This window comes from Brassica oleracea, chromosome C9 (genome assembly GCF_000695525.1).
Source record: "Brassica oleracea var. oleracea cultivar TO1000 chromosome C9, BOL, whole genome shotgun sequence".
Lineage (NCBI taxonomy): Eukaryota > Viridiplantae > Streptophyta > Magnoliopsida > Brassicales > Brassicaceae > Brassica > Brassica oleracea.
In genome coordinates, this window is record NC_027756.1 from 44,393,777 (window position 1) to 44,410,189 (window position 16,413).

Genomic DNA, 16,413 nt, shown 5'->3' on the forward strand with positions numbered 1-16,413 from the left:
ACTTATAATAAATAGTTCAAAACTCTCATTCTTACAATTATAATATCTAGGTAAGGTATTAGGGAGAAACAAATATTAGACGAATGATCAAAGCTTTCATTCTTCGAACAAACTTAAAAGGAGGTGATTGAAATCTTGTCATGATATTTTGTTAAAGTTTTTTATGAATAAAAATCAAGACTAAAATATTTAATCTGAAAGAAGTAATATATATATATATATATATATATTGCTTCCAATATTAAAAATCACTTTGATTTGAAGAAGTGTATTTCTAGGATTGTCAGGATCAAATGACATATTAGAAATCACCTATTTGAAAATAATTTGGATACATAAAAATATATACATTAGAGTAAGCACATAAATCAAAATCAATACTTATTTACAACTAGATATAAGTTCGTGCGTTGCAACGGGTTTTGTTTAATGTTTTAATTTAATAAAGAAAATAAAGTAATAAACTATTTTATTGTACTTTTAGGGTTGTTTTTGCATATGCTGTGTGAGATTTATTTTATAATTAAAATTTTGTTCTTACACATAATTTACAATTAATATTTGTATTTTATAATTATGGTGCATAGGTGAACTTTTATCAACTTTGTATTTAGGGCTAGAAAAAACACGCATACCTATAAATTTAAACAAAACCCAACCTGAAGTAAGAATCGAAATGAAAAAATGGAAAGTTAAATAAGGTCAATCGAGTCAATGACAACATTATAAACTTTTTTGCACTAATTTGACATTTTATTAAACTTATCCGATGTTTAATAATTTTCTTAATTCATTATTGCTTAATGATATATTTTCATAATAACATTTTAATTAAAAACTGAAATAGAAAAAATATTACATAGTAAAAACAAACAAAAATGTAATAAGATGACAATGAAGGTTGGTTTGCTTTTTTTTGACAAAACACATATAAAGATCATTTACTGTGACAATAATAATAATCTATTTTGTATCACCAAAAATGAAAATATATATATTTGATTTTCGTATGACCAAACACATATAAATACCAATCATGACAACATTAATTTCTGATTTTTGTTAATTAAATAGTTTTAACATCATACTTGTCATAAAAAAAAATTTAAGTAAATAATTTTTAAAATTTTCTTTTGTTAGGGTTTTTTAAAAGGCTCCTTTTTATTTAAAATTAAAAAGTAAAATAAAAATAAAATCAAATACTCTTTTACATTTTAGAAAAGGAAAATGTACCCCAAAATAAAACATAGCTTAACATTTTCATATCGAATTTATTAATAGAGTACATTAACTTGTTGATGCAATTTTCAAATTAATATATTTTCTATATTTTTCCTTTGATTATTTAGCTAATTTTTTAAAAATAAATTTCTCCTTTTCCTACTAGAGAAGAATGAATAAAAAAACAAAACAAAGTCTTTAAATAAAAGGTTCTAGAGTGTTCGTCTCTAGTCCCTACAAAGACCTGAACACACACTCTTTCTTCGAACAACTCAGCCACACAAACAACTCCATTAAAAGCCTCCTCCCACCACTTTCCTTCCTCCTCTCCCAATTAGGGTTTTCTTAAAGAACAGAGAAAAGATGTTCAGAAGAGGACCTTCGAGTAAGAGCGACAACACCAAGTTCTACGAGATCCTCGGCGTCCCCAAGACCGCATCACCCGAAGATCTCAAAAAGGCTTACAAGAAAGCCGCCATAAAAAACCATCCCGACAAAGGTGGAGATCCCGAAAAGGTCTGAATCCTTCGATCCCCTTCTGTGTAATTCAATAAAGTTAGTTCTTTTATAGTTTGGTTTGGATTCTCCGACCGGTAGATGTCGTGTAAGAGCTTGGATTCTTCGTAAGATGTCCGATTCGATCTGAAAGTTGCGATCTTTAGGTCAATTGGTTGACTTGTTACATGTGTATGCAGTTCAAAGAGATAGCTCAGGCTTATGAAGTCTTAAGTGATCCGGAGAAGCGTGAGATCTACGATCAGTATGGAGAGGATGCACTCAAGGAGGGAATGGGCGGTGGAGGCGGTGGGCATGATCCGTTTGATATCTTCTCGTCCTTCTTTGGTGGTGGTGGTAGCCCATTTGGAGGTTAGTCCCTTAGATTCTCTCATTTCACAATCTATTTTGCCTTTGAATAGATATGATAAAGGTTTAATTTTGTCGTTTTTGATTAGGTGGCAGCAGCCGTGGAAGGAGGCAGAGGCGTGGTGAAGATGTGGTTCACCCTCTGAAGGTTTCACTAGAAGACCTTTATCTCGGAACAACGAAGAAGCTCTCACTTTCTAGGAATACTTTGTGCTCCAAGTGTAACGGGTTAGTTAGTTAGTTAGTTCTACTTTTTTAAGATATGCTTCTGTTTAAGTGCTTTAAAAGAGTTCTTCACTGACATTAGTTGCTTTATGATGGCAGAAAGGGTTCAAAGTCTGGAGCTTCATCAACATGTAGTGGATGTCAAGGATCTGGAATGAAGGTTTCGATCAGACAGCTTGGACCTGGAATGATTCAGCAGATGCAGCATCCTTGTCATGATTGCAAAGGTACAGGAGAGACCATCAATGACCGTGACAGGTGTCCACAGTGCAAAGGGGATAAGGTTGTATCTGAGAAGAAGGTGCTTGAAGTAGCTGTGGAAAAGGGAATGCAGCATAGTCAGAAGATCACATTCAGTGGACAAGCAGATGAAGCGGTTAGTGATTACTCACTTTCTCCTTACTTCTGATTATTACATTATTCTCTGCTGACTTTCTATGTTGATTTGAAAACAGCCTGATACAGTCACTGGTGATATCGTGTTCGTCATTCAGCAGAAGGAGCACCCAAAGTTCAAGAGAAAGGGAGATGATCTCTTTGTGGAGCATACCCTCTCTCTTACAGAAGCCCTCTGTGGGTTCCAGTTTGTCTTGACCCATTTGGACAAAAGGCAGCTCCTCATCAAATCCAGTCCCGGGGAGGTTGTGAAGCCAGGTAACGCACTTCAATCATGATCATCCCTCTCTCATTGTTAATATATCCACGAGCTTCTCTCCTTCTTATCGTGTTGTGTGTTTGGTTGTTGATAGATTCATACAGGGCGATAACCGATGAGGGAATGCCTATGCACCAAAGGCCGTTCATGAAGGGCAAGCTTTACATCCACTTCACGGTCGACTTCCCTGACTCGCTGAGCCCTGACCAGACAAAGGCCATTGAAGCGGTTTTGCCGAAGCCAAAGGCGGATCTGAGCGACATGGAAATAGACGAGTGCGAGGAGACGACGCTGCACGATGTGAACATTGAGGATGAGATGAGAAGGAAGGCTCAAGCTCAAAGAGAGGCTTATGATGATGACGATGATGATGAAGAAGGCCCAGGCGGTGCTCAGCGTGTGCAATGCGCCCAGCAGTGATATCAATCATGCGCACTTGTAGTGATATTCAGCATTTGCGTTTTTTTAAAGAATTATATGTATTATTTTTGGGTCTTTGCTATAAAGACTTTTGCCCGATTATGTTGGAAGAAACTTGTCCTAATTCAATTTCTTGTCGCAATGTTGGTTTTGAGAAATAAACTTTTCTAGTTCTCTCCACCAACAGTTCAGTGGTACGAAATTTAGCTATAGCTTGGACATGGACTTGCTTAGGAGAATGTGTTTATGTCACAAGTTGCATGACGAAGCTAAAGATGCGTTAAATCAAGACACTAGACAAGATTAGTACAACTCTCTAGTAGCTGTTATTACACTAGAATCGTCTGAAATGGACAGCATGTCATCTCCTCCTGTTCGATTCACAAGACAACTAGTATATATGTTGTGACATACTGACACGGATCTTCTTCTGTAGATACTGATATACATGTGTCATTGAGAAGGTGGCTTGTACCTCGATTTTACAGAGTCGAGCCACGGCTAGAATGTTTTGGAGTTCTCTAGATCTCTGGATCAATCTCTTATCAATGGAGTTTGCAATGCAAGAAAGCTGTACCCATTCGATTCGATCAAGTATTCGCCTTGTCTATTTGATGACTGTCCTGTGATCGGTTCCAGCATCAACACTCCTGGTTTGGAATATCACGTTTCCACATTCCTCATCGGCACATGATGTTACAAGAGTTCAATGATACCTCATATATATGTGCATAATTATTGCTAGAGAATTAGCAAGTATTCCTGCTGTTAAAGAGCCGATCATAATCATGTTCTGACTCCCTTTAGTATGTTAATTAAACAAGAACAGTACTCGTACTAGTGTCTATGAAGCAACTTACTAATGCTGCTATAGCTATTTAGATGCGAGTCTTCCAGTTCAGAGAGCGGATCCACCAAGAAAGAGACAAGAGATGCCACGAAGGATTCTGACATTGTGTTTTATGGGGGATTCACTCCCACTCTTTTTGTTTTTGGCTTTATATATCAATTAAACGTTTTAATTAACCCCAAAGATTCTTTCATTTTGTTTTCTATACCGAGGAGAGCATTTTATAAATGGGCGTCCTAAGTTGTGTTTCAACTTTTTATCGTTAAGAAGAATGCAACCTTCGCAAATGACAAATCGTATGATAGAGAGATCCCACCTAAAAAGTTTGCATGTAGACAGATCCAAAGATAATATGGCTATATGCTTATGCGTATAAAGTTACTTTACTGATGTTATATTATTATCCATATGAGTTCTGTATGATTCAACATGCAATTCAATCAACTCTATGATGCAAAGCCGTAATTTCTTTTATTTATTTCCCTTTTGTTATTGAATTGTCACATGTGAACCGTTTAACTTTAAAATAGGGGTGGTATTTTATCCGATACCCAAACCCGTATCCGAACCCAACCCGAAAAACTCGAACCGAAATAGCAAAATACCCGAACGGGTATTGATTTAGGAGAGATTGAATATCCGAACTCAAATAAATATCTGAAGATAACCGAACATATGTATATTTTTCCTCATATTTTTTGTTTATATCTCTTATTTTATTTAAAATATTTATATTGATGTTACACATATTTTAATATCATATAATATACATATAATTACGGAAAAAATGATTCGTCACTCAATTAAAAGGCATGTCAAATTTTTTGTTACATGTATTAACAAAAGTTACATTCAAAATTTCAAAACAATAGCCAAATTAATGTTTATTTATTTTGAAATGTTATCTCCAAATTTATCAATCATTCAGTTTATTAAAAAAATAAAAAAATCAGTTAAGTGAAATCTATACCCTTATACAGAAAATCCGAAAATCTGAAATACCCGATCTGAACCCGAACGGATATCCGAATGCCCACCCCTACATTAAAACAATAATTTTTTTAAAAAAATGTAAATTACGCTCTAGATTATGCAAAACTAAACTTTGATGAAATAACGTTTTCTTACAAATTACAGAAATGGTATAAATAAATAATTCGATAATCTGCAATTTATTTATATTGGAAAATAAAAATCTATACTATATAACTTTCCCTCCTTTCCCTATATCATCTTCGCGAGCGACGATACTTGACAAAAAGAAAAAAAGAAAAAAAAAAAAAAAAATCTGAGGGCCAAATCTCTCTACATGTTTCATGCGTTTTGAGATGCTGACTGTGTGAAGAAAACATCGGTCCTCCTTCCTCTGCATACATCTCTCTACGAATCTTTGCCTTGCCTTGCCTTCGCCAAGCCTGTGTCGAGCAACAATGAGCGTGGCATCCCCCAAGGAATCTCCCGATTCATCTCAGCGGATCGATTCGTTCAACGGCGAGCAGAGCGTCTACTTCGTCCCCTTGAGGTATCTCCTCTCCTGCCTCTCTAATCTTTCGTTGTAGTCCATGTTCGTTGTAAATCGAATATTCCGCGAATCTGAATCGCATCTGGGGAGTTTGATTCGAATTGGTTGGATTTGAATCTTTCCGGGGGTTTCAAAATTTGATTTGATTTATAGATTTTGGGATCCTTTTGGGGTTGAATAGGGGATGTACATCTGTGAAATATGATTCGCATTCATTCTAGATTCATATAAGTACTCTCCAGTGCTAGTGTTAGGGAAACGTTCAATTGACCTGGTGATGTTTAAACTTTTGAATTTTTCAGGTGGTGGAAAGATGCTCAAGAGTCAACGACTTCTGAATCGGTTGACAAAAGAGAGGTCTTGTATACAGCAACAACTGGGTCGTCTTATGGAGGCCCGATGAAGTTGATAAATAACATCTTTAACTCTGATATTTTGTTCGATCTGAGGCGAGAAGGAGATGGGTTACTGAATGGTGAAGCGGGAGAAGCAAGCGTCTCAGGCAGGGACTTTGCTTTGGTCTCTAGTGATATGTGGCTGCAGGCACTCAAATGGTAAGCAGTTGTGTCTTCTGTGGTTTCCTTTTAGAATGACATGAGTCAGTCTGTCGCTATCCATGTCAATTTAGTGTTGCCAGTTGAGATCCTTTAGTATAAGTTGTGTTGGGATGTGTGAGAGAAGTACAGATTATTGTTATGAATTAGTGACTATTGTATACATGCTTGGGTTTCATGCACACTGTATCTTTAAATAAAAGGGTGATGTTCTCTATTACTTCTTTGCTCTCAGGCACCATGATAATAAAAATAACGAGAAAGGCGTAAAAAGTTTCTCGGCTGGAGGAGTTGACCGAGGTGATGTTTATCCGGTACAGCTCAGGCTCTCCGTCTTGCAGGAAACCAATTCATTGGCGGTTAAAATTTGCAAAAAGGTATCTTCAAATTCACAGCTTTTTTTCTTTGCCTAATCTAGTGCCTTGGTGGTGCCACATTTTCTTGCTGCTATATCAGTGCAGTGATCGACTTTACCCAAACTGGATTGTTTTCCTGGTTACTCTAGAACTGAAGTTTCATAACTGAATTTTCCTACCAGACGAGACATTGCATACCTACAGGTCTATAGAATCTATTTCATAGCTGCTGAATTTTTGTCATCTACAGAATCTAGTTCCAAACTTGGAACTTATCTTCCAGTTTAGAATTATGCTTGAACCATACTAGAATCGACTTAGTTTCTTGATCTTCCTATCTACTGAATTTTTGCTAAGCTTCTCAGTTTTTGTTTCTGGTTCCAAATTTTATGTTTTACCTCATACAGGACAATTCAGTTGAGTGCTTCAGAAGAGCATGCAAGATATTCAGTTTGGATTCTGAGCAGGTAATGTGTTCCATGCATGATCTGTTACCTACTATGTACACGATATACGTGTCAGGTTATGCATAATTTAGACATGTGATATTCATTTGTATTCGTGCAATTACAAAGTTACCGGTATTTTTGGTTCTGTAGCTGCGCATTTGGGATATTTCTGGGCAAACAACCTTGTTTTTCGAAAATGATGTGAACAGTTCCAAGGATTGCCAACAACAAACAGATCAAGAAGTAAGTGTGACGCCTTCCCTTTTCCTTTTTCTCCTATTTCCTTGATGTGGCATTTCATATCCATCATTACTTTTGGCCCAACAGATGCTCCTAGAGTTGCAGATTTATGGGTTATCAGACTCCATTAAATTGAAGGAATCGAAAAAAGAAGATGGTTCCACTCAGCAAACCAACGGGATCACCAATGGCATTAATGGTAGCACAATTTTTAGATTTGGACGGAGTAATTCTTTGAGCTTTCTGGGAAAAGCTGGAGAAGCCGGAACTCTGGGGTTGACAGGCTTACAGAATCTAGGAAATACTTGTTTCATGAACAGCTCCCTTCAGTGCTTGGCTCACACACCAAAGCTTGTTGACTTCTTTCTTGGAGAGTATAGTAGAGAAATAAATCTCGAGAACCCATTGGGAATGAAAGTATGCTAATCTATGGTTTTCTGTATAAATATCTGCCGTGACTGATAAATATGGCCTTACCGATCAAAGTTTCTTCTGGCAGGGTGAGATCGCATTAGCTTTTGGTGATTTGTTAAGGAGTTTGTGGGCTCCAGGTGCATCAACAGTGGCCCCAAGGACATTTAAAGCAAAACTTGCTCGATTTGCTCCTCAATTTACTGGCTTTAATCAGCATGATTCGCAGGTCAGGAAAAACTCTTCCGTTTATAGAATCTGAATTAAGTGCGCCTTCCTGATGTTTCTTCGTGTCTCTTAGCATAAAAGACTGCATATTGGAATGTCCTATTCATGTGTTTCAGTTTTATTTTGTTTGGTTGCAGGAACTTTTAGCTTTCTTGCTGGATGGACTCCACGAAGATTTAAATCGAGTAAAGAACAAGCCTTATGTGGAAGCAAAAGATGGAGATGGCCGTCCAGACGAAGAAGTGGCGGATGAATATTGGCGAAATCATGTGGCTCGCAATGATTCAATAATTGTTGATGTGTGCCAAGTAAATATCTCAGGTTCCTAAATTGTGTATATACATCTGCTGACAGTCACGCTAAGGATTGGGTTTGACTGCACATTAGAAAACTCTAGTTAGTTTGAATTCAGCTTGAAAAATGTTGGATGGCTTCAGCTGGATAGTATTTTTAGGTTTTAGGTATCATTTAATCTAAGCTGCATATGTTTGAAACTTCTTCCATCAGATTGGTCAGTGCAATTTAATCTTCTTGATCGGAAAAATATTTACCCTTTTGATAAGTTTGTCAAGTTATTAGAGTGTCCTCCGTACGCAATTGTTTTAAGAATTGCTTTGTGTTTGATATAATGCTCATTGCACTAAACTATCTGTGACTATGTCATGAACTTTAACCATCCTGGATATCCTCATCTTTGATTCAGTGCATTCGTTAAGAAAATATCCTGACATTGGTCGGAACACTAAGACATTTATATGCATTTTCTGGTTGTAGGGCCAGTACAAGTCAACATTAGTTTGTCCTATTTGCAAAAAGGTTTCTGTTATGTTTGATCCGTTCATGTACCTATCGCTGCCTTTGCCATGCACGTCAATGCGAACAATGGATTTAACAGTCATGAGTGCCGATGGGGGTAGTCTGCCCGTCTCATTGACTGTGAACGTTCCTAAGTTCGGAAAATTTGAAGATCTTCAGAAGGCTCTTGTTATTGCTTGCTCTTTACCAGATGATGAGACTTTACTGGTTACTGAGGTATATTTCTATATCATATGTTATATTTGATGCTTTGATTCTCATTTTGGTGCTTAGGCAGAGCATTTGTTAATACGTACACTATGAATTCTCTTCATTTGGTATTTACTTGTCTTAGGTATACAACAATCAGATTCTTCGCTTCCTGGATGAGCCTACTGATTCATTAACCTTGATCAGAGATGGTGACAAACTTGTGGTGTATCGGTTAAAGAAAGATGCAGACAATTCTCCTTTGATTGTATTTATGCATCAGAAGCTGGAAGAGTAAGTTTGCCTAGTACTCAAATTCTACGTAAGGTTCTTATCAACAACGTGGTTCTAGACATTATCTGTTTGTTTATGTTGGCAACAACATGATTTAAAGTTCAATACATGCACGTTAATCAATGTAAATAGCTCTAGCCTTTGTATAATGCATCTCTAACATGCTATTGTCCAATTGATAACTGGGACTGTAGTTTCATATTTATGTCTTGGGGTACCAACTAAGTAACCGTTTCAATGTTTTTCAGGCAGGTTATCCTTGGGAAATCAAGCCCAACTTGGAAGGCATTTGGAATCCCGTTGGTCTCGAGACTTTCTGATATTGAGAATGGATTTGATGTTGAGAACATGTACCTGAAGTTGCTTAGTTCTTTTAAGATGCCTACTGAACTCTTCACAGGGAAACTTGAAAATCCTATTGAAGAAGAAGCCATAGATAAAGAAGTTACCGATGGTACTACTTCAGTTGAGGAATCAAATTCTACTAGTGTGAAGGAATCCACTGAGTCTCTTCCAGATCCAGACCCTGTGTTGAGGCTTTACCTAACCGACGACAGAGGAAGCTCAATAGAATCTGAGATATTGAAAGAGAAGCCTGTAAATATTAAATCCAAGCGGTTGAATGTGCTTGCACGCTGGCCAGTAAAAGAGCTGGACGTTTATGATACTTGTCTTCTGAGCTCCTTACCTGAGGTTTCCAAATTTGGAACTAAGAGACCCCAGGAAACCGTCTCGCTTTACAAGTGCCTTGAAGCATTCTTGAAGGAAGAGCCTCTTGGTCCTGATGACATGTGGTGAGTTGAGGATCAAAATTAGTTCTCGTATCTGTTTTCAGACTTTTGATGCGTTAAATCTTATGACAATAGTGTACCCAGTTCAGTTGATTTCGTTTTTTACCTTCCTTTTAGATTCCCAGGTAATAAAATATGTGATTTGTTTTGTTGTCTTTGCAATTTTTAGGCGTTTAGCATTAAATTTTCGGTAGCATGTAGGAGTTACCTTGACTTTTGCTAATCCCTTTGTGAGCCTGGCTTGCTCTTTTACTAGTTCTCTAGGTTACTTAGATCTTTGGTAGCTGACGTGAGTGAAAAATCGTTCATAGGTATTGTCCTGGATGCAAGGAACACCGGCAAGCCATAAAGAAGTTGGATCTCTGGAGGTTGCCGGAGATACTGGTCATTCATCTGAAGAGGTTTTCTTATAGCCGGTTTATGAAGAACAAGCTGGAGGCCTATGTGGACTTCCCGATAGATGGTCTTGATCTATCAAGCTACATCTCGTACACAAATGGTCAGACGACTTATCGCTACATGCTCTATGCCATCAGCAATCACTATGGGAGCATGGGAGGTGGTCATTACACTGCATATGTCCACGTAAGTAATAAGAGACCTATCTATATTTCTCTTGTACGTTTCAAACGTTTCATTTATTTTAAGCATGTGTGTTGCAAAATAATGAAACGCTGGTAGAGTAGGATATCAGTAAACTGAAAGTTAAATTAGACTGGATGGGTTATCTTACTGGACATATCCGTGTAGTGGGTTAAGTCCATAGGACTTATAAATCTCTAACTCATTTTTCTTCTTCTTCTTCTTCTTTGTTTGCAGCATGGAGGTGATAGATGGTACGACTTTGATGATAGCCAGGTGAACAAGATAAGCCAAGAAAAGATCAAGACCTCGGCTGCTTACGTTCTGTTCTATAAACGTTTAGTTGAAGACAAATGAAGGAGAAGCTGAGAAAGAGGTAACGTGCAGTTTTGACATTGTTAGGGAAGGTTATTTTACAAACATGATTGGGTTGATTCTCATCAGTACAAGAAGAACAAGATCAAAGCAGCTGTGTTTGATGCTTGTTAGAGAGAGAGAGGAGAGTAGGGAAGAAGAAGAGCAAAAGCCGGAGAGGACATGTTGCGGGGGGGGATTCATTTTATTTTTACGAAAGTTGTTTGGTGTCTGATTATTTCATTTAAAAACCATATTCAATTAGTAGAGTAGAAGGCATAGAGAAATGCCTTTGAGCAAAAACCCTTGTGGGATATATGTTCTGATCGCTGTGTTTAGTTTGTGTCGGTTGGTTGGTTCCTGAGACCAAGAAAGTTATTAAAAACAAGTCGACTTTTGAATAACTGATGCTTTTCTTTTTTTTTTTTCGAATAATAAACGACAAATCTATTTTATACCTAACAAACTTTAAAGATGTGTAGCTATCTGTAACGAGCGAAGTTGAGAGAGGGGAAGAGCTCTCTTGGCGTTGCTCAACCACTCGATGGATCCACACCTACCACTCTTCTTCTTCTTCTCCCCCTTTTAAACCCTAAAGATCGTCTCTCTACATCCATCACCCACGGGCTCCATCATGGCCTTGTTCATCTCTCCTCCAACCTCAGCTCTTCTCTTCCTCACCCTCTCCCTCGCCCTCTACTGCAGCATCGACCCCTTCAAACACTGCGCCATCTCCGACTTCCCAAACTTCGTAGCTCACGAGGTTGTCTCTCCACGTCCCGATCAAGTTCCGTGGGAGAGAGACTCACAGAACTCTCTCCAGGGGTCCAAGATTCTGTTCCAGAACCAAGTCCAGGGTCCCGAGAGCGTCGCCTTTGATCCTCTAGGACGTGGTCCCTACACCGGCGTTGCTGACGGTAGGGTGTTGTTCTGGAATGGCGTGAACTGGACTGACTTCGCTTACACGTCAAGCAATCGGTGAGTGGACTCTCTATGTAGAAAGTTCCGGACCTTTAGGTTCATAATCTCTCCTATAATCAAATTTTTAGATATTTCGACTTAAAAATAATATGCCGTACCACCTTAGTATCTTTCAACCATTTAGTTAACTTTTTTTTTTTTTTTTTTTTTTTTTTTTTTTTTTTTTTTTTTTTTTTTTTTGTTTTTGGTTGGTAACAACTTGTAGAACGGAGATTTGTGATCCGAAGCCTTCTGCTCTGAGTTACTTGAGGAATGAGCATATATGTGGGCGCCCTTTGGGTCTCCGTTTCGATAAGAGAACCGGGGATTTGTACATAGCCGACGCTTATATGGGACTTTTGAAAGTAGGCCCTGAAGGTGGCTTAGCAACGCCGCTTGTAACTGAGGCTGAAGGTGTGCCGTTGGGGTTTACTAACGACCTCGACATTGATGATGATGGCACTGTTTACTTTACTGATAGCAGCGTTAATTATCAAAGAAGGTCTGCTTCTCTTGATTCTTTTTTAAAGTTCTTGTTTCGATTTAGATATATGGTAGCTGAGAGTGCTTCATTTGAATGTGAGCGAGTTTCAGTGTCGTTGCTTAGCCTGAACTAGTCTCTGTTGTATAATGATTTTATCTTTTGAGTTTTTGAAGAATTTTAACTAGATTAGAATGGCTCATGGGAAGTGGTTTAGTTTAAGTAAATGTGTGGTTGTTTATACTAATGAAGCTCAGCATTCTTGGATGTATAGCAAGTATGGTTCTGATTGTTTTTTGTAACTGTGATATCTTACAGGAACTTTTTGCAGCTCGTCTTCTCTGGAGACAATACTGGGAGAGTTCTCAAGTATGATCCAATAGCTAAGAAAGCTGTTGTTCTAGTCTCAGATGTTCAGTTTCCGAATGGCGTGTCTATCAGCAAGGACGGTTCTTTCTTTGTTTTCTGCGAGGGTGATATTGGAAGGTGAGTAGTAGTAGTGAATCTGCTTCAAAATTCTTGATGTTGTAACAGTGTCATAGCCCTATCTTGCAGTGTAAATAGACATTTTGAATAATTTTTTCTTTTTTTTTTTGTTGTTGTTTGGATGCAGCCTGCGAAGATACTGGTTGAAAGGCGAGAAAGCTGGAACGTCAGATGTGTTTGCAATGTTACCAGGGCATCCTGATAACGTAAGGACAAACAAAGACGGTGAATTTTGGGTGGCGCTTCACTGCAGGCGCAACTACTACTCTTACATAATGGCAAGAAACCCAAAGCTAAGGATGTTCATACTGAGACTCCCAATCACTGCAAGAATACACTACATGTTCCAGATCGGGATGAAGCCGCACGGGTTGGTGGTGAAGTATAGCCCTGAAGGGAAGCTTGTGAAGGTATTAGAAGATAGTGAAGGGAAAGTTGTGAGATCAGTGAGTGAAGTAGAAGAAAAAGATGGGAAGCTTTGGTTGGGGAGTGTGTTGATGAATTTTGTTGCCGTCTATGATCTTTGATTCCCTTAGAACAGTTTCACTGGGGTTTCTAAGTTTAGCACATCCACAGAACAAGAGTTAGGCTTGTACGTCTGAAGAAGTATAAAGGCAAGTAGACACATATGTTAAGTCGCAACGTTACCTGAAAAAATCAAACCTATTGTGCTAAATCAAAACAAACTGTTAATGAACAAAACATAGAAATAATAGGAACTTCATCAAACACTGTAGTTATAGAGTGTAATGCCACCTTTCATCATAACCTCCATGACCAATTCCACAGTTTGCTTTTCATTCTAACACCAACACAATTTAGATCAAATATATTCGGTTTACTTGGCCAAGTTCTTGGAGATAATACATAAAGTAACAATCATAACAAAAACAATTAAGCAGAAGTGATCGAGAACAGTAATGTGAACGACACTGTCAATTTACAACAGACTGACCAACGAACAATTGTCTTTACTCTTTTCTTTATAGTTTTAGTTTTGACATAATAGCACAACACATAATAAGGCGTTATCATCTCTGAAGCAAAGCCTCCTTTTGGTCATATTAACCTTTCTTATTATATTTTTTGAGAATCAGAAACTCTTCCTATGGTGCTCCCACACTTTTGAACTTCCGACTCGGTATTATATTATATATATAGCAGAATTTCACAATACAAGACATCTTCCAATCTCTGCAAAGAAAATAAACAAACAACGAAACAAGATCTTAGATGTTGAGGAACAACCACTTGATAAACCAAGCTGAATCAGTTAATCAAGGAGGGGAGATCAAAACATACCTTTGCCAACAAGACGCTGGCACTTGTTTTATTAGCTAGAACTAGAACCAGAACCAGCCGCACATGTTCCTTTCACACCTCTTTCATTCGAAGAATGTTCATCACCCGCTTCTGATCTATTATTACGCTCATTGTTTGATTCAGCAGGAGTGTGATTTTCTGTGCCACTTGATGATGGTACAGATACAGTGTCAGGTCTACTACTGTTTTCTCTCGTTTCTAGACGTTCCATCATGCGGGACACAGTGGCGATTCCAGCAGTGACCTCTCTTTTAACCTCAGAGCCAAGTTCTGCCATGGACGTGTTGCGAGAGAAAAATCTATCTTTCCAGTTCCTCGTGTTCTTTGTTATCGATTCTTTGTATCTACATTTTGCATCAGGAATCACTTAAGAATTGAGACTACAAACTAAAGCTAGCCAGATAGAGAATTGATACCTTGTCGAGACAGAGGTTAGACGAGACTTTAAAGATTCAGAAAATGATTGGAGTTCGGATGGTCCAGCTCTATCTTGATCACTTGGGGAAAATTGATTAGGAGACCTGTGTATGCTAAAACAAAGGAAGGCTCATCTTGGCTGCATGTAATTAGACAAGAGCCAATGAAAGGCGAGAATTCAGGTACGGACCTGCTGTTTGAATCAGATGCCGAGGGAGAAGCCTGGTGAGGATGAGAAGAAGCTTGTGGTGGCTGCATGTTTGAGTGAAGAGAACCCTCCCCTATAGTAGCATTGTGAGGAAGGTTTGTGGCTGTGTCAGTCTCATCTCTGTGAGATGGAGAGGAAAGCATGGGAGGAGGAGGAGGAGCGTTAGGATGGGGAGAGAAAACCATGAACTGTGGATGACCACCTTGAGTTGATGACCTGCTGCTTCTGTGGCCTTCTCTTCTTGTCCCATGTCTTGCACGGCCCATGGCAGCAGCAGCAGCCAAGTGCTGAATGATGCGTTCTTCAAGCTCTGCATTATCCACCCCCGCTGGGAGCTGAATTTAAACAGAGCTCCATTAAGTTAATTCACTTTGCAAAGAGATGTTAATCAAACTCAAAAATGATAATAAAGGAGAGTGACGCATACATGTTGTAATTCAAAATCGCCGAGAGTAGGATGACGGAAAATGGTGGCGTTTCTAGAAGGATTGAAGCGGAGATTCCTCTCCTGTACAACACCCTCAAGCAATTCCTGACTGATGAAACAGAGAAACACACATAAATGAAACCTCCATCAAATAAAAAAAGTAGTAAAAGGAGAGAAAACAAACCCAATGGGGTCTTTGAGACTAATAGATTGCCAACACATTGGGCACTGTGAACTCCTTTGACACCTGAAATATACAAATGCCACAAGGGATCTGATAAGCGCTCGCACAAAACACGGATAAAAAGATTGAGGGATATTGGTTTTAGAGAGCTCATTTGTTAATAGAATCACATCACACCCCTCATCAACATCCCAAAACCAAGCCAAAAGACTCTCTGTTTTGTTTATTTTATGGACAAGGACAGTACGAAAACGTACAAGGGAAAGTGACAAAAAGCACACACATCCCATTTGTGTATACCTTTTGTCCAAAAAAAAAAACATTGAAGAGAGATTCTTACCACTCAAGGATGCATTGAAGATGATACTCATGCTTGCAACTAGTCAACTGCAAGAGAGAAGAAGATAGATGAAATAAAAAAAAAAAAAAGCAAACCCCAATTACAACAACAAAACAAAAAAAGGTCTAATCTTTACATACAGTAGAAGGATCGCTATCGCAGAAGGGTTCGAGACAGATGCTACAAGCATCATCACAAGCCTCTTGTATTCCCCCTTCCACAAACGCTGCTGCCGATATCAGATTCCCTTCAGACGATGACGAAGACGTCGTCGTATCTCCAACTCCCTGAAAACGGAATACGATTAAAAAAAGGGATTCGATTTGATTTCATCCTCGGGCACAATTGAAATTCAAAACCCTAACCTCCATTGAAATCGCGATGATGATCAATCAAGACGATCGAAGAAATCAAATCTAGGGTTGGGAGAGATTCATGATAAGATAAAAGACTCTTCCTTTTCCTCCTTCTTCTCTTCGCCTTCGCGTCGTCTCTCACACGATCGAAGAAATCTAGGGTCCCTTTTTCTCTCTTTTATTTTTTATTTATTTTTTAATTCAACCCCC

At 38.3% G+C, this 16,413-nt stretch overlaps 4 protein-coding genes across 5 annotated transcripts; 3 read left to right on the forward strand and 1 right to left on the reverse strand.

Annotated features, from left to right (window-relative positions):
* Positions 1 to 1,469: 1,469 nt before the first annotated feature.
* LOC106319247 (chaperone protein dnaJ 3-like) lies at positions 1,470 to 3,527 on the forward strand. Its single transcript, XM_013757523.1, has 6 exons — positions 1,470 to 1,737; positions 1,917 to 2,088; positions 2,175 to 2,313; positions 2,410 to 2,686; positions 2,766 to 2,964; positions 3,060 to 3,527. The coding sequence occupies exons 1-6, from the start codon at positions 1,585 to 1,587 to the stop codon at positions 3,383 to 3,385; spliced, it is 1,266 nt and encodes a 421-aa protein (XP_013612977.1). The 5' UTR covers positions 1,470 to 1,584; the 3' UTR covers positions 3,386 to 3,527.
* A 1,945-nt stretch (positions 3,528 to 5,472) lies between these two features.
* LOC106317984 (ubiquitin carboxyl-terminal hydrolase 8) lies at positions 5,473 to 11,423 on the forward strand. The gene is made up of 13 exons (XM_013755810.1): positions 5,473 to 5,757; positions 6,060 to 6,311; positions 6,547 to 6,688; positions 7,075 to 7,134; positions 7,267 to 7,359; positions 7,444 to 7,773; positions 7,856 to 7,996; positions 8,133 to 8,303; positions 8,770 to 9,027; positions 9,146 to 9,294; positions 9,543 to 10,088; positions 10,397 to 10,670; positions 10,905 to 11,423. The coding sequence occupies exons 1-13, from the start codon at positions 5,666 to 5,668 to the stop codon at positions 11,022 to 11,024; spliced, it is 2,628 nt and encodes an 875-aa protein (XP_013611264.1). The 5' UTR covers positions 5,473 to 5,665; the 3' UTR covers positions 11,025 to 11,423.
* Positions 11,424 to 11,506: 83 nt separating this feature from the next.
* LOC106317985 (protein STRICTOSIDINE SYNTHASE-LIKE 3) lies at positions 11,507 to 13,588 on the forward strand. Its single transcript, XM_013755811.1, has 4 exons — positions 11,507 to 11,999; positions 12,208 to 12,483; positions 12,781 to 12,948; positions 13,076 to 13,588. Exons 1-4 carry the CDS (start codon positions 11,656 to 11,658, stop codon positions 13,473 to 13,475), a joined length of 1,188 nt encoding a protein of 395 aa, XP_013611265.1. The 5' UTR covers positions 11,507 to 11,655; the 3' UTR covers positions 13,476 to 13,588.
* A 221-nt stretch (positions 13,589 to 13,809) lies between these two features.
* Positions 13,810 to 16,363, reverse strand: LOC106317986 (E3 ubiquitin-protein ligase RHF2A-like). Of its 2 annotated transcripts, none has more exons than XM_013755813.1 (9): positions 16,213 to 16,363; positions 15,988 to 16,134; positions 15,848 to 15,894; positions 15,508 to 15,570; positions 15,324 to 15,432; positions 14,879 to 15,231; positions 14,688 to 14,801; positions 14,251 to 14,615; positions 13,810 to 14,142 (listed from the first exon to the last, which is right to left on the reverse strand). In XM_013755813.1, the coding sequence occupies exons 1-8, from the start codon at positions 16,216 to 16,218 to the stop codon at positions 14,282 to 14,284; spliced, it is 1,173 nt and encodes a 390-aa protein (XP_013611267.1). In that variant the 5' UTR covers positions 16,219 to 16,363; the 3' UTR covers positions 13,810 to 14,142; positions 14,251 to 14,281. The 2 variants fall into 2 exon arrangements, with proteins under 2 accessions (XP_013611267.1, XP_013611268.1); XM_013755814.1 differs by having other exon boundaries at positions 14,688 to 14,792; positions 16,213 to 16,361.
* Between the last annotated feature and the right edge of the window lie 50 nt (positions 16,364 to 16,413).

Coding starts and splice junctions, on each gene's coding strand:
- LOC106319247 (XM_013757523.1), top strand. CDS start 1,585: ATGTTCAGAAGAGGACCTTCGAGTAAGAGCGACAACACCAAGTTCTAC. Junction 1,738..1,916: donor AAGGTGGAGATCCCGAAAAG/GTCTGAATCCTT, acceptor ATGTGTATGCAG/TTCAAAGAGATAGCTCAGGC. Junction 2,965..3,059: donor CGGGGAGGTTGTGAAGCCAG/GTAACGCACTTC, acceptor GGTTGTTGATAG/ATTCATACAGGGCGATAACC.
- LOC106317984 (XM_013755810.1), top strand. CDS start 5,666: ATGAGCGTGGCATCCCCCAAGGAATCTCCCGATTCATCTCAGCGGATC. Junction 7,997..8,132: donor TTAATCAGCATGATTCGCAG/GTCAGGAAAAAC, acceptor GTTTGGTTGCAG/GAACTTTTAGCTTTCTTGCT. Junction 8,304..8,769: donor TAATTGTTGATGTGTGCCAA/GTAAATATCTCA, acceptor TTCTGGTTGTAG/GGCCAGTACAAGTCAACATT.
- LOC106317985 (XM_013755811.1), top strand. CDS start 11,656: ATGGCCTTGTTCATCTCTCCTCCAACCTCAGCTCTTCTCTTCCTCACC. Junction 12,000..12,207: donor GCTTACACGTCAAGCAATCG/GTGAGTGGACTC, acceptor AACAACTTGTAG/AACGGAGATTTGTGATCCGA. Junction 12,484..12,780: donor AGCGTTAATTATCAAAGAAG/GTCTGCTTCTCT, acceptor GATATCTTACAG/GAACTTTTTGCAGCTCGTCT.
- LOC106317986 (XM_013755813.1), bottom strand. Junction 15,895..15,987: donor GCGATAGCGATCCTTCTACT/GTATGTAAAGAT, acceptor TCTCTCTTGCAG/TTGACTAGTTGCAAGCATGA. Junction 15,232..15,323: donor GCGATTTTGAATTACAACAT/GTATGCGTCACT, acceptor GTTTAAATTCAG/CTCCCAGCGGGGGTGGATAA.